Source organism: Coenobita brevimanus, chromosome 62 (assembly GCF_032717465.1).
Source record: "Coenobita brevimanus isolate Jiangsu-jjx chromosome 62, ASM3271746v2, whole genome shotgun sequence".
In the NCBI taxonomy this organism is placed as follows: Eukaryota; Metazoa; Arthropoda; class Malacostraca; order Decapoda; family Coenobitidae; genus Coenobita; species Coenobita brevimanus.
In genome coordinates this window covers 39,023,384-39,040,606 of record NC_137015.1, presented here as the reverse complement: position 1 = coordinate 39,040,606, position 17,223 = coordinate 39,023,384, and the positions used below count along the sequence as shown (strand labels likewise).

The following is a 17,223-nucleotide window of genomic DNA, read 5'->3' as shown; positions in this document are numbered from 1 at the left end:
TCTTGATCATAATCATCATAATCATCATTACCTTCATCACCCTTCTCATCACTTTGGTCCCATTTATCATCATGTTGATCATCTTTTCATCCATCTGCCATCATTCATCAGCTTAATCATCATCGCTCATGTATTCATCACCTATACATATAATCCATTCCATAGTACCTGCGTGAGGCTGGGTGGTGTGCTGATGGCACGATATGCGTGTGTGAGCCACGACGTGTGGCGTGTACCACCCTGGCAGCACGTGTGGCTGAGGAGGCAGATGTGATACTAGGCAAGGAGGTCGGGTATGCGGTTCGTTTTGATGACCGCAGCACACCGGGAGTCACACAGATCAAGTTTGTGACAGAGGGGCTGTTGGTGAGGGAGATGATGGGGGATCCACTGTTGCGGCAGGTGAGGTGTTGGCCTGTATTCTCATGGGCTTACCAGGCTCCCTAGCATATTATCTTTACCAGTTTATATTTGCAGGTAGAATGTTCATTATCTTTTTTTATGTTATTTGTGCGGTATGTGTGAATGCTATAGCATGTTCATTCTCACTTTTATGTTATTTGTGCAATACATGTGGATATTAATAAGACACAAATGACATACAAGACTGTAGTAAGATATAGCATGAAAAACAAAAGCAGTGACTGAGAAAGAGGTGCTAGAATGCCTCTTAAGCCTTTGAAAAGCCCATACATTTAACCTTTCATGGTTGAGGTTTGGTATGCCCACATTATAAGTTGCATTTTGTACATAATTTTTTTTTTGCAAGGTTCAGTCCACAGTCATTCACAAAAAGATGCCGTATTCAGGTTCCATTCCTCCAGTTTAAAGTATCAAATTGCAATATTTTGGAACATATCCGTGGTGTATAATGAGGACTTAATATCCTGTACTTCCTGTGCTAGTATGGTAATGTACTAGCCTAATCAGAAGCTCATCAACATTTCCCTGCTGACTGTGACAGTGGAAGGTGTTGCATGAAATATTTTTATTTGATAGCAATATGCATTACACACCAAAAGAGTTTGAGAAGGGATATACTCTGTGGTGTTGGTGAAATGAATAATATGGAAGGCAGGTTATAATGCTGGCATATAATTGTAGACAAACTTTTGTATGTGATAGTATAGTTATAATCATCATTTGGGCTAATACCATCATTCCATCATTACTGCTTTACAACCTTTTCCATTTTGCATGTATGAGTCATGGTTTGCCTTTTGACAGTTTCCCCAAGTTGTTTGATCTCTTTGTTACATCGCAGGCTAAACAGTTAGCCTTATGAACATCTCTCAGTACCTATCTATCCATCTATAGCCGGACGCCCTAATCCCGCAAAGGGTGGCCGCAGACAGAACACCTCCAAGTCGCTCTGTCACTCACCATTTGACTACCCTCCCTCCAACTCACTCCCCCCTCCCTCATATACCTCTCAACTCCATCCCTCCACCTCATCCTCGGTCTACCCCTCCCTCCCTCCACCTCACCTACATAACACTCTCTTTGTCAGTCTTTCATTCTCCATTCTCTCCACATGTCCAAACCACCTCAGTGTATTTCTCCTAATCTTCTCAACAACATCCACATCCACCCCACAACGTTCCTTCACTTCTTCATTCGTCAACCTGTCCGTCCATGTCACTCCACATGCTCCTTTCAAGTAACTCATTTCCACTGCTCTCACTCTTGACTTGTTCCCCTCTTGCAAGGTCCATGCCTCGCTTCCATATGTCAGGGTAGGGATCACAATACGTACTTCCATGGACAAGCTCCCATTCTTCTTCAGTCTGCTCTTCATACATTTATACCCATACACTTCTTCACATAATGGTGGCCCAAACCACCTCAATCATCCCTTTTACTTTACCTCACAAATATTTGTACCCACTCTGCCTCTTGGCTTTGCAGTGGACCTAATGATTTCATTCAGCTGAGGCAAATCCCCTCCCCCCCTCCCCTCCCCTTCTAGTAAAAAGGTAGCAAGGTACAATGGATCCACGTTCTTGTAGACTTGCTTTACGCTACTTCTCTGATTAGTAATCTGCATCATCTTCCCTAACATTATTTCTTTCAGAAAATTGTTCAGTATGAGGTATCCATGAAAAACACTTTTTAAGGCATCTCTTTATCCTTTGACTGCTGACAGTTCTCTCAAAAGAACAAAGTTGCTGGTTGTTAGCCTGGTGTATCAGTAACAGAGAGAGATTCCTTACAATAGTTTTTAAAGCCATGGACTGCAAGGATTCCTTTCAGTTGAGCAAAATTGTCTGCCATTAGCCCATCCCACCCACCGTCCATATTGAATACATGCTAGGACTGTCTCATAGAGAACTGGTGTATTGGTATTAGCGGGTGTATTTTGATGACATGTCAGTAGGTCCTCAGGTAGATCAGTAAATCCATTCGGGATATGAACCTGGGTCCGTTAGGACTGCAGGTCACCTCTCTACCGATTCAGCCACCACCTCCCCCCAGTATGCCAATTGCATCATAAGGATTCATCTTTCTTTCTTTCTTTCTTTCTTTTTTTTCTTTTTTTTTTCCCACTGTTGTGCCATCACAGTGTCTTTTTCCATAAGTCTTCATCTTTTTCTCAGCATGTTCTCTGTGTGATATACATTATTTCATATGGCAGAAGAGGAAGTTACAGAATTTAAATGAACCAGTGTTAACACAGTAAGCATGACAGTAGGTATCAAATTAACTCAAGATGTTGCAAGGGGTTCCTCTTAAGCAAAATTGATTTTCTGGCAGTAACAAAAATAATACAGCCATATACTGAGGAGACTAATGCTGGAATACTGTAAGTAGACAGTGTTTGGATGTACAAGTAAGTGATGCTGGATGATTCTTTGAAATCATCATGTATACCAGTATAGGTAATGAGATTTCCATAAATTAGACCATTATATTTTTTTTTTCAACTTTACTGCTCTCCTGTCCCCAGTACTGTGCTGTAATACTAGATGAGGCTCATGAACGCACGCTGTACACGGACATTGTGCTAGGGCTCCTCAAGAAGGTCTTGCGGCGCCGCAAGGACCTTAGACTGGTGGTGTGCTCAGCCACTGTTGATGCCGATCACCTGTTTAACTTCTTCAACCGCAACACCACATCAGACCACACCAAGGACACGGCCACGATCATCCCAGTTGAGGGGCGCAACTACCCAGTTGAGGTCTTTTATTTGGAAGGTTAGGCTGGGACTTTAGTTTGTTTTGTTTAATTTCATTTCATTTATAAAGGCTCCAACATGCCTGCATGCATCAGCCTTGTTCGCCTAATGGTGGCTTTCCATGCTGCTCTGTCTATGGCAGCCTTCCTGTTCAGTCCCTTATCTCAGAGGTCACACTATATGACTTCCATCTGAAATCGTTTTTGGTCTGCCTCTCGAAAGCCTACACTCACCGTTCACATCTCTCATATTCTGCACCCAGTTGTCATCCTCCATCCTCTCAGCATGCCCAAACTATCTCAGTCTAGCCCTCCTCATCACAACACCAATACATTCAAGTTCTGTACTTCTGAACTCCTCATTTGCAATTTTAGGCCACCCCAAGCCTCACATTCAAGGACCCAATAGACCTTGGAGATGTTTTTATTCTCACCTCATGTATATTTCTGTGTGACTTAGGTTAAGTTGATGATAATGTTGCTATAGCTTTTTGAATTGTATTTCATATAAGGGATATTTATGTCAGGAAAAATTGAGTACGCGGGGGTATTTTGATGTAGAGATATAAGGCAGGGCTATTCAACTGTGGCCTGCGGGCCAGATCTGGGCCTTGAGTCATTTTTCATTGGCCCTTTGACAGACGCAGAAGCATTGAAATAAACATTAAAATTATAGTTTCAACCATAAACAGAATTACGAGATTTTGATCAATTTTTCATTGTTTTAGACAGTTCTAAGACACTTTTCATCAGTGGCATTTTCATTGCAAATTTTTTTTATTTTATTCTTGAAGATAACCTCACCTACACCTAACCTTCAAGAGTAAATAAATATAATTTGCAACAAAAATGCCATAGTAAAAGAGTGTCTTAGAGTTGTCTAAAATACCGGAAAAAATGGATCATAATCTCTTATTTCTGTTTTTGGCAGAAACTATAACAGTACCATACCAAATAAACCAGCATAAAACTGAAAGTTTTTTTTTATTTTATGTATGTGCTTAATGGAAAGTGGAAAGGCAAATAATATATGATTTTTTTTTTTTTTCTTTGTGAGTATAAGTGTTAAGATAGGGAAAAAATGGAGGAAAATAAATGTATGGCCCTTCTGTCAATCTGCATTTCATAATCTAGTCATACTCTTAAAGTGATTGAATAGCATTGGTCTAAGGTGTGAGTTGGTGTGAGAATCAGGTGCTGTTTGTTTTGGTTTTCCACTGGAGATCTCTTGACATTGGTATGTAGATTGGTCACCTGCCCTGAATTGTTCTGTATTACACTACATTTGTTTAGCTCCTACTTCTCGCAAGGGGTGGTATGAATATTTTTTTTTTTCCCCAGTTATTTCAAGAAAGCAAGAAAAGGAAATTTAAACCAACCTAATCCTCATCATTTCCACCCCTCCCCTTTAGAGGCAGCACCAAATTACATAAAGAGCAGTGCAGAGACAGTGATGAAAATCCACCTGAAGGAGGGTGCCGGGGATGTGTTGGTGTTCCTCACAGGGGCCGAAGAGGTGGATGCCTGTGTCTCCCTCATTAAGGAACACGTCTCATCACTCCCCAAGACTCAAGGTTGGTGAGTACATGTTACATGAGACAGTACAAATACTGGGTGCTGTACTCAGCATTCAAGGTACAGTACATCCTTTCAATGGGCCCATGACACCATCCCAACCCCAGCCTGGGTTGTACTGGATAACAGTACAGGATAACATTTTAATACATCAATAAGTAGTCACACTGTACATCAGCATACGCTGTTCTTGCATAGAATGCTCCACCCTCACTGTAATGCTATGCCTCACACCAAAACACACTTAATTCATGTCACTCAGGTAACACAGACAATCATTCAGCATCAAATCATCTATCCATCATTCAGTCCAATATTGCCCCATCAGGATTGCATTAGGATCTGGGATTAGGGCCCTTTTTGCTTAAGAAAGCTTCCTATCACCTCTTCCTTATTGATTAATTTTTAAGATATGGCTGGTTAATATACAGTACTATTGGTGGTAGATAGGGACACTCACCATCCTCTCACTACATGTAGTTTTGTTCTCAGGTGGCTGCCCTTTCCTCTCTTCCTTCTGTCCTTCCTTCCTTCCTTTCTTCCTTCCTCTTCTGTCTTACTTTCATTCTGTCTTTACTCTTCTTTATGTCTATGGGTGACTCTACACTGAGTGACAAGCCAAATGGTTTCCTGTACACTAGGAAACCATTTACTATGCTAGGTGGTAATCATATAACCAAATTATGGCACCTGGTGGTTTAGTGGGTAATTAAGGCGCTCCAATATAATTGAGCCTGTGCAAGTTTATTTCCAAGGGGTGGTTGGGGTTTATCACTCATGTAATCAGGGATGAGTGAGGCTGGTCATTCTCATCTTAAATATCAGGACCAACTTCCTTAGCCCAAGGCTCCTATGCTTCTCATGGGGCAGCACTGGATTAGGTAATGATGATGATGATGATGATGATGACTCTTGTACAGTGTTATTTATGCTGAATATGGTGATATGAAAAGAATTTGTATAACACAGCAGAGTACAGTAAGGTGTAACAAGGAAAATATATCACTTAGGGAGAGGTGCTATGGAGCTTTCTTAACAGATGAAAATATGGGCCTAGGTTACTCACTTCATATGTTGACCAGTAGCTCTCCTAAGTGGTCTTGTGTAACCAATAAACCCTAACCACTCCTTGGTAGTAGATCCTCGTGGCCTACAACCAATTGGAGTGCCCAACTCAGGAGACCACCAGATGTCTAAAGAAGAGGGTGAGGGCAGCAGTGCCAATACTGCATCAGCTCACAGCTTAAAGACTCATCCTTGCTCTCCATTCATGCATCAGAGAAGTGTCTCTGGGGAAAGTACTGAAGTGCAGCAGAAGGTATACTGTACTTATAGAATTCCATTATGAACATCATTATCATCCAAACCATAATTTCCACTTAAGAGATGATGGGAGGTAGAGTCTTGAAGCAAAGAAACAGAAAGCACAGAGGCATCAGAACAGGTAAACAGCATGCCTTCTGAATGAGCCACACAGTTGTTCACACATCTTTTAAGCAGTTGACAGTCAGACTTAACTTCACAAACAAAACTTTCCTCATGAGATAAGTCCTTGTTTTACTCATGTAATCTATCTATCTCTATCTATTGCCAGACAGCTCAGTCCCATAAGGGGTGGCCACAAACAAATCGCCTCCATGTTGCTCTGTCCCCCACCATTTCACTGCCCAGCTCCCAGCTCACTCCCCCCTCTCTCATATACCTCTCCACTCCATCCCTCCATCTCATCCTTGGCCTTCCCCTCCCTCTTCCCCTCTCCGCCTCACTCACACACACTCTCCTTGCCAATCTCCCACTCTCCATCCTCTCCACATGGCCAAACCACCTGTGTGTTTCTCCTAACACTTTCTACCACACCCATATCCACACCTCAATACTCCTTCACATCCTTATTTGTCAATCTGTCTCTCCATGTGACTCAGGTAATATGGGGTGTAAAAGTTGCCACTTAAACGAATTCAGCGTAAATGGTTTCATAAGATACATTGTAGTATGGCTAATGTTGGGGGGAAGACCTCCAGAAATTTGTAAATCCCTGTTATTGCCCTTTTGAAGCTGCACCCTTATCACACACATGCATAAACACATGCTGATCGTTATAGGACATATTGAATATTGATTTTGCAAGAATAATGGAATTTAAATGCACCTGGACACAGTAGTAGTGCTGGGAGGGGGATATCCAAGTCTGATAGGCTAAAGGAGGGGGAATGAGCAGTACCTCTAAATCTTTGAGGGCAGAGGCTAAGCCTCAGGGTCCTCAGTACCACTTCACCCAGCATCATCAGGCGAGTCCATATTAAATACTACCAGCAGATGTCTCTGCCACTTCCTTGTCCACACCCTCACATTTGCCGTAAACACTAACATGCCTTAGCTGCGTACGAGCACAAAAGTTTGAGAACCATCCATTGCTAGCCATGAAGGGAGGTAGGTCACTGATAGTCATCAGCCTTACAAATTTTTTTTAAGTATCCCTGGCCTTGGCTCATATAACAGCACTATCAGTGGGCACTCGTGCCTCACATTGTGAACACATATACTGTATTTCAACACAGCCTCTTCAGTCAATCAGTAGCTTATTCACCACATGAGATCTTGGTGCAACATTGTGCAGCCAGCCCATCCTGATGACCTGCTCCACCTTAGCCTGGTATTAGTGCACAGGCCATGTAGCTGATTCATTAATCATGTAATACTTTGCAATGTCTGCCAATTGTTCACCACCATCTTAGTGCTTGAGAACATCCTGCTTTTCTCAGTAGTAAGCAGCACCTGTTTGTCCTTTCTACCATACTGAAGGCTATTCTGTTGCTTGGGGAACATCATGGTTCAAGTAATACAAGGTAAGTGTTAAACTGACAGCAGACGACACAGGATTCTAACTTGTTTGTGGATAATGGTTGGAACAATACACCAGCAGTATGGGTGAAAGGGGCATGGGGAGGATACCCATAATCTTCCTGTGTAAACCATAGAAAGACTAGAGTAAAGGGGAGAAGGGTAGAGATTGGGATGCTATGTAAAGGGTGTTTAGCATAAACCAAGCCCCTGTAAGCAAGTTCTCACTTTACTATATATATATATATATATATATATATATTTTTATGCATTCCTATTTCATGTCCATGTAATAAATTCATTGTCGTGTACCCCTCATCATAATGTCCACCACACTGTAGACCCTCAGTCCTCTCATTTTAACAGATATCCTTAATCTTATGTTACTCATTTTGTTTTTTATCCCTGAACATTTTGCTTTTCCTTGGCATTTACCTCTTCAGCATAAACTTAATACAGCTTTTTTTTTTTTTATACTGTACATACAGTACTGTTACTCCTATTTCGGGGTATTGTTGTTTAGTTTCCAATTAATTGCCTCATTTACCATTTACATTACTAATGAATCACTATAAAGTTACTTAGATATAAGAAGTAATTTTTTGTGTGCCTTTGTGTGACCTAAAATCCCAGAGTTATTAATCAGATGGCTGGGTGTAACTTGAAGCTGTATGATCATCCTAACCGTCAATGCCATGGTCCTTCCCAAGAACCCCCAAACAGAGGATGACCATAACAGAACCACATCCAGGTTACTTTGTTTTCACATACCTCTCTCACTGCCACACTCACTCTTCTTCTTCCTTCTCCCTCACCACTGTATTCCTCTGCGTCTTTCTGTTCCTGTTTTATACAACATATTACAGTAAAACCTCGATATAACGTACTTCAGTAGACCGGAATTCACTTTTATCGGACTCGAGGAGCTACCAGACTAAATTCCTCTATATCAGAAAAAGTCCGATAAAGCCAGAAGCAGTCTGGACTGCCTGACCACTTCAGCTATGTTCACCACAATAAGATAAATAAAAGACATGTTTATCAATGTACAGTACAGTATTATTATATATATCATACCTTTTGATTAATATAGTGAAGTTATAACACAGTACAGTACCACAGTGGGAGTCAAAACAGTTTAAAAACTGTTCATGCAATCTGGACTAATTTCTGATATATCGGAAAAAGTCCGAATTAGCAGGGAGAAGTCCGGATGTCGCTTTTATCGGAATTTCGCATTTTTCAGAATGGTTTGGGCCCCAATTAGTCCATTATAGTGAGGTCTTACTGTACTATAAAGTTACTTACATATAAGAAGTAATTTTTTTGTATCTGTGTGTGACCTTGAAATGCCAGAGTCATTAATCAGATGGCTGGGTATAACCTGAAGCTGTATGATCATCCTAATCATCAATGCCATGGTCCTCCCCAAGAACCCCCAAACAAAGGATGACCATAACAGAACCACTCCAGGTTACTTTGTCTTCACATATCTCTCTCACTGCCATAGTCACTCTTCTTCTACTCACCACTGTATTGCTTTGCACCCTTTTGTTCTTATTTTATACCACATATGGTCTGTCTCTTGCAATACTGCGTCCTTTCTCACTGAAGTCATTCTTTGAAGATTTTTCAGTTTAAATACTAATTTTGCCTAAACACATTGTAGTATTAAATGAGAACTTGCAGTATTTGTAACATGGTCAGACCACCACAACTTAAGGTGTCCCACAGGTTCAGTATTGGTGGTGGGAATGCACGGGTCACTGAGTAATGCAGACCAGTTGCGTGCATTCCAAACTCCACCTGTTGGCGTCAGGAAGGTTGTTGTTGCCACCAATATAGCCGAGACTTCCATCACCATCCCGGGCATCGTTTATGGTGAGCTACCCTCATCACCTTCCAGCAAAGAATGTCTTTTGTATTTTATTCATGCAACACCCAGATAATTTTATGTTAGATAGATGTCTTGTAGTTATGGAGTGATTATTTTTATCACCATTTTAAACTCCAGGCTTATCTGAACATAAATCCAGTGAACTGCAGGCTGTACTTGGTATTCTCATTTGGTCCACCATCCTCCTTTTGGGGAATAAGGAAGGAAATGAGGGATGTTTACATAACCAGGCAGAGAAGCTGCTCAGTATTGTCAGTATCACTACAGGAAAGCTATTTTGAACTCATTGAGCCTGAAACCCTCTTGTAAAGTGGATAAAGTCATTTGGTGGTAGCAGAAATAAACCAAGAAAAGACCTAATCAGAGTGAAAGGGTTAATGCCTTCAGCCTAGTGATTTCTCTTGCACAATAAATCCTTGTTTTTCGCTGCTTGAATGTTCTGCGAAAACCTCGTGAACCATGAAATGTTGAAGTGTGAAGTTAAGAATCAATGGAAAAAATAGAGGAGCTTTATGGTAGGGCACATACCTACCCTATCAGAAAGTACTATAACACCAAACAGGCCCTATCCAAAATTAAATGAAGAGTGTTTTCTAGTGCTAAAACAGCATAACACAATAAGCATGTGCCTGAAAAGACATTTCGCCTGGTGGTTTAGTGGGTAATAACGGTGCTCCAATCGGATTGAGCTGGTGAAGGGCTTATATCCAAGGGGTGGTTGGAGTTTATTGCTCACGTAATGCCACTCAGGGATGAGTGAGGCTGGTCACTCGCATCTTAAATGCCAGGACCAACTTGCCTAGCCCCGGGCTCCTATGCTCCTCATGGGGCAACATAGGATTGGATGAGGGATGGATGGATGGATAAAGAGCTGCAACACCAAAAATCCTTACCAGAAATAAAGTGAAGATTGGCTTCAGTGGCAAGTGAAGGTGTGTTGAGAGTGGGTGGGCTAGTTCCCGATGTCACTAACCAAGGAAAAGCTGCCACTTTTCACCAGATCATTTAATTTTCGACATCAAAGTAGGTCAACTAAACCCCGGTCATTTTATGTGCCCTCTTTGTCACTAAAAGGGAGGGAGAAATTATAACAGCACTATTTTACTCACTGCTACAAGGAAGAGAGGCTGTAATATAGTCAAATAGAATCAATATTTGGTGGGCTGAGTCTACCATCTCTGTGTTGAGACGGTTATTATTCTTTCCTTCCTTAAATATCAATAAGCTTTATTTTACAACCATTCTAGGTATTATCCATCAAAACAAAAATAAATAGTGTTACGAGAAACATGTAACGATTCCTTGTTAAGAAATGGTAGCACGACATGGCTGAAGATCGTACGTTACAATCACAAACAATAACAAACTCACGTGTGTCTACTGCCTTGCTGGACCTACTGTGTATTCACGACATGGTTGAAGATCGTACGTTACAATCATAAACAATAACAAACTCACATGTGTATACTGCCCCGCTGGACATGCTGTATAAAAATAATGGAAAACTGTTGCATAGAAAAATGGACAATGCCTAGACTGAGCATCAGTACGCATCTTCTGCTGAGTGTCGGCTGCCGGCTGGTAGGGTCGAAGTGCAGGGAAACTAGTGAAGTGTGAAACGACTCGGAAACTTTTTTCTTGCACGAGAAACGAGATGTTGAAGTAAAATGCTAGAAAAACGAGGATTTACTGTAGCTTATTTGTGATACCTCCTGACAGTTTTAGTCACCATAGGAGGGACTTTATTTTTATTATTATTACAATTATATTTTATTATTATTATTGTTATTATTATTATTATTATTATTATTTTTTAGCAAAGGAGAAATTGAAGGCATGTCTTGTGAGAGACAGTTGTATCTTGTATAGTCATCCACAAGTATCATGTCGTTGACCCTGATCTGCTGTGAACCTCATCTCTGTAAGGTAGTGAACCCATGGCATGTACCAATGTACTCCCACATGAGCGTGATTTTTAACAACATATCACGAAGTATTTTGCTGGAACAGCATCTCGCAATTTTTACCAGTATGTGATATTTGACTATCTGTAATATCTCATCCCTTCCCTCAGAGTGGAGCCCAGAAACAAAGAAACCATAGATACCATGAACAAAACTTATGCACTTCCTGATCCATTTACCATGGCTTTAGGAGATTAGCAACCAAGGGACTCTCAGACCAGTCTAGAAAAACTGGTTCTTTGATGCTGCAGTCAAATGCAAGGCCAGCAGTGGCTATGGGAAGAGAGGGAAATATGAAATAAATTATCGAAAGTGACACATCACACTCTAAGTTAGGGCTTATTAGACTGACTGGCAACTCATTTAGGCTTTGACAGTAGTGAGTTCTGCTCATGTAGTTGCTGGTTTCCCACCAGCTGGGAAATTTCTGGCCACAATAAGTGTGTAACTATGGTGGGTTGAGCAAAGTTATTTCATGAGTAGGTGTGTCATACCATTTCCAAGACAGTGATGTACCGGTACATTTGAGGTCATTTTGTGATGATATCTAGATTGGCCATATTGCTGCACTCCACAGGTTAATTTTAAACAGCTAATGAGAACCCAAGCTTGTGAAGGGTCAGGCATCGTGGGGTGAAGTTGCGGGTTAGGATCGTTGAAATGACTCTTGTAGATGATTGTGCTGTGTTAACCCCTACACCGCGGGCTTGTTTACCAATTACTTGCGTGTGCCGCGGGGTTATTTGGGCTCCGACAGACTCTCAAAAAATATTTGCCAAAAATCAGTTATTAGTCCTAGAATAATAAAATTACATATGCTTATGGCACATACCTTCAGCTTTCTCCTGGAATGATTGTTGAGCCTTCGTCGGTTACCGTAGGACTTGTGGAGACCTCTGAAGTAGGGTAACGAAGTCTCCACTTTACACTTCCCAACAACCCGTAATATGATTACCACAGCCAGATACAAACACTATAAACACTATTCTACAATTTTCAAGTAGTTTGGGATCCATACTCAAAAAAAAAAACACTGTGAAAGCAATGGAAATTACGAGCGCGTCTGATCGTCGCACTGGCACTAGTTCGCTCATGGTAGTCTGTCATTTATTATTCATAAAACCCCTCACACTTTATATTTCTATTACTATATAACACTTATATATATCTACAGTCTTTATCCATAAGTTTCCTTCAGTAGTATTAGTTTATTGTCACTGTAGGGATTCAATTTCTTTCAGTAAAATACGTAGCATTCACTTTCTCGTCCTGTATACTGGCATTGAGAGTGAATGTCACTTTCATCTTCACTCTCATAACTCATAGCATTCAGACATGCTAGAGTGAAACTTTCACTTTCATTACTCCTAGGGTATATACTCGTATTCTTATAATACTACTCATTTACATTTCTATTTACGTTCTCTATTTTATTTACGTTATTTACATTTCTATTTTATTTGCAGTGTTATGCACTGTCACTTGAAATAACTTATAAAACTATTTTCCATTGTTCACGTATATTTACATTCATTACTTTCACTTTGCTGTTTACACATTATTTACACATTATTTACAATTCCACTTGCACTGTTTTACTCAATAGAAAGATCGTAGTCACTCTTTTATCAATTGTCAGCCCTTTACCTCTTTCCACACGAGGTTTAGTAGGGGGTAAAGGTCACAGAGCCATTTGCATGGGGGTGAAAAAAGGCCTTGAAGTCAGCAAGATGAAACATACGTCCTCTCACTTCGGAAGATGAGACTACACTGATAACGCAGTTGCCAGGCCAGCTAGCCTAGAGGCCTGCTTTAGGGGTTATTCAGAGTTACCAATATTACTTCTTGAAACAGCTAAGTCTAGCACTGATATGATTGGCAGGAAATCTAGACAATACATTATAAATTTGTTAGTTCCAGGTGAATGTAAATATCATTTAGGGTTCTCCCTTCCCTCATTACAGGTATATTTATTACGAAAATAGATTAGAGGCCTACTTAGGAGATATATAATCAGAGCTACCAATGTTAAATCTTGAAACAGCTTTGTGTAGCACTGATATGATTGGCAGGAAATCTAGACAATACATTATAAATTAGGTAGTTCCAGGTGAATGTAAATATCACTTAGGCTTCTCCCTTCTCTCCTTACATGTATATTTATTACGAAAATAGATTATACGGCATATTTCAAGGGAAAAAAACAGCGAAAATTAGCGAACGAGTGCACGTGAGGTGTTGTCAGGTGATAATTAGCCAATTCCAGGTGTATGGCACTCTCACTTACCTGATTTCTTTCTTGTATATATTATTTGGTATAAGAATACGACATAGGGCTTATTTCAATGGATGAAATCAGTGAAAAATTCCAGGGAAGATTTACTTAGCGTAGCATGGCCGGGCAGGCGAGAGGATAGGGTAATGGAGGGGGGGTAGGGAGGGGAGTCAAGAACGGGGAGAAATGGCTAAATTGTCAACAATGGATGGGAGTACAGATGAGATTAGGAGTGCTGACTAGTGTTGGACATTGGCAGTACTGATAGATGATACAAGCCCCCACTTGAAAGCCCGGGTGAATTCAAAATAACACAGAATCACAAAAGCGACGCCCCGTGGTATGATCCCTTGCTCCCAAGCGTCACGAAAGTGACGCCCCGCGGTTAAGAGGTTAATGATTACTTAGCAGTGTTTGCATCTGAATCAAGTAGTCATAGTAAACTGATTATGGCCCAAACCACTGTCAGAGACCTCCCTCACAACAGTTTCAGTGATGAGCACCATACTGTAATGTAAATGCCTGCTTTCAATAAATAACTCGTGCGATGCAGACTTCCAGCATCTCTCTCTCTCTCTCTCTCTCTCTCCTGTTTTTTTTTTTTTTTTAGTAAAACAAAAGTTTAGGCTGTGCTGGTCCTGTTGTACAGTAGCATTTTATGTATTTATTTATTTTAAATAAATAAGAAATGTCCATTAACTTTTTATGCCTTACTTGTTAACAATCCCCCCTCCCCCCAAAAAAGTCCTAATATAGTACTGTTAGTGTACAGGGTACAGTAAAACCTCACTTTAACAGACTAATTGAGGTCCAGGCCAGTCAGAAAAAGCGAAAGTCCTATAAAAGCGACATCCGGACTTCCCTCTGGTAACCCAGACTTTTTCCGATACATCAGACATTAGTCCGTATCGCACCAATGGTTGTTCACTATGACATCACCAACTGTTTTGACTACCATTGCAGTACTGAACTGTATTATACATTTGCTACAATAATCAAATGGTATAATATATATAATAATTCTGTACACTGATGAACATATCTTTTATTTACCCTATTCTGGTGAACTGAGATCAGGCAGCCTGGACTGCTTCTGGCTTTATTGGACTTTTTCAAATATACTGTCTAAGAATTTAGTCTGGTCGGCTCCTTAAGTCCGATCAAAGAGAATTCTGGTACGTTGAAATCTGTTATATCGAGGTTTTATTGTATAACCGAACAGAACATAGTTCAGCCCAGCCTAAGCTCACGTGATATAACCCAGCTTGTTCTTCCCTGGTTTAACAGTTGTGGACAGTGGGTTTGTGAAAATGCGGTGGTATAATGCTGACAGCTGCACTGAGTCCTTGGTGGTGGTGCCCACATCACGAGCCTCAGCCACTCAGCGTGCAGGACGTGCAGGGAGGGTGCGCGCTGGCAAGGTTTACAGGTAATTGGGGTAAGCGGTATGTTTTCTCTCTCTCTCTCTCTCTCTCTCTCAGGGTGTGCATATGTGTGTGTGTGTGTGTGTGTGTATCTGTCTGGATCTCCTTAGGAGGTGAATGGTTACCACTCTCCTTGAGTGGCAATACCATGGGAGTGGTGTAGGGCCAAAAGCTTGGTAGTTGGCCCTCCTGCACAGTGCTTCCAGGCAGGGAACTCAACTACATTTTTATTTCTTTTCTACACAGCTGTAACTTCTTCCCTGGGATAGATTGAACTCATTCATCCTGGATGGCCACTGACCTAGGAAAAGGAAAATTCACCATCCACTCACTCGATGTAGTGCAGCTCACGGGTGTCTGCCCTTTCCTCTCCTCCTTCCATCTTCCCTTCCTTCCTCTTCTGTCTTTCTTTATTTCATTCTTTCCTCGTCCTTCTGTCTTCGGGTGACTTTACACTCCCTCTTCTGTCTTTCATTCCTTCATTCTTTCCTCTTCCTTCTGCCTGTGGGTGACTGTACACTGAGTGACAAGCCAAATGATTTCCTGTACACCAGGAAACCATATACTATGCTGTGTGGTAACCATATAACCAAATTATGGTGCCTGGTGGTTTAGTGGGTAATTATGGCGCTCCAATTGGACTGACCTGGTGAACGTTTCTGTCCAAGGGGTGGTTGGGGTTTATTGCTGATGTAATGCCACTCAGGGATGAGTGAGGGTGGTCGCTCTCATCTTAAATGGCAGGATCAGCTTGTCTAACCCTGGGCTCCTACGCTTCTTATCGGGCAATGTAGGATTGGATGATGGATGGATAGATGGAATGAAAGTTTGAACCCTAAGCAAGGTCTATTGTCATTAAGGAAATCATCATCATTATCATCATCATCAATGTCCAGACAGCCCATGTTTGCCCAGTTCATTGGGTGACATTTCCAGTCACTCATCATTCAAACCTTCAAAGTTTTGGCTCCATCTGATAGGCCAAAAATTTTTCACCACATTCTGTCTGATAGAGCCAATCCAAATGCTTTTTCCAGATCCATAAATGCCATAATACCTTATAGTCCTTCTCACAAGCCTTCTCCACTATCTGTCTCACTGCAAATATTTGATCCACACATCCTTTGCCACTCCTGAAGTCACCCTGTTCATCACTCACTAGGACTTCTGATATCTCTCTTACTTTATAATAATTCTTCCATATACCTTCCCTACAACACTCAATAAACTTGTGCCACGATAATTCTTGCACACACTTCAGTCACCTTTATTTTTGTAATCACTGCCTTTTTCCACTCTACAGGCACAGTTTTACTCGTCCATACCTTGTTACATATCTCCATTGAGGACTTCATTCCTCTCTCTCCAGTACACTTAAGCATCTCTGCATACACCTCATCAACTGCAGCTGCTTTCCCATTTTTCAGCTGCATCACAGCATTCTTCATTTCTGCGAATGTCTCATTTCCTGGCACTGCATTCCTTCTCAGTACACCCCCAAAACCAATCATGTTAACAGTCGCTTTGCTCTCTCCATTTCCATTCATCAGACTTTCAAAACATTCTTTCCATTTGGTCCTTATTTCATCCCCATGGGTTAATAATCTACCACTTACATCCTTCACACTCTCACATTATTTTCCACTGTCACTTCTACATTTCAGCACCATTTTCCAGAATAACTTCCTATTTTCAGAGTAATATGCATTCATTTTTCTTCCTAGATCATCAATTACCTCCTCTTTTTTCCACTTCACTAGTACCTTTACATGCTTCTCATTCTCAGTACTGTATATTCAGTTCTTATTTCAACTGAAGCTCTGTCCTGTATCCTTTCTAGCTACTTCTGCCTTTTTTCCTCAACTGCTCTATTAACCTCTTCATCCCACCTTGCCGTACCTTTCTTCTTTGTTGTTACTCTTGCCACACCACACACTGCTTTAGCATTCCTAATAAGCAGTCCCTGTAGGCATTCCACAAGCTGTCCAGATCCATTTTATTCCAATTCACTGATTCTAACTCCTCCCGTACTTTGGCCTTGTATTCATCTGACATTTCTTTGATCCTCGACGT

At 41.0% G+C, this 17,223-nt stretch overlaps 1 protein-coding gene across 1 annotated transcript in view; it reads left to right on the top strand.

Moving 5' to 3' along the window:
• Positions 1–17,223, top strand: part of LOC145404137 (putative ATP-dependent RNA helicase DHX35) — a 48,616-nt gene that overhangs the window by 11,286 nt on the left and 20,107 nt on the right. The window contains exons 4-8 of the mRNA XM_080275764.1: positions 166–402; positions 2,948–3,194; positions 4,587–4,748; positions 9,325–9,471; positions 15,014–15,155. Coding sequence (XP_080131890.1) covers positions 166–402; positions 2,948–3,194; positions 4,587–4,748; positions 9,325–9,471; positions 15,014–15,155 — 935 coding nt within the window. The remainder of the gene's footprint in view (positions 1–165; positions 403–2,947; positions 3,195–4,586; positions 4,749–9,324; positions 9,472–15,013; positions 15,156–17,223) is intronic.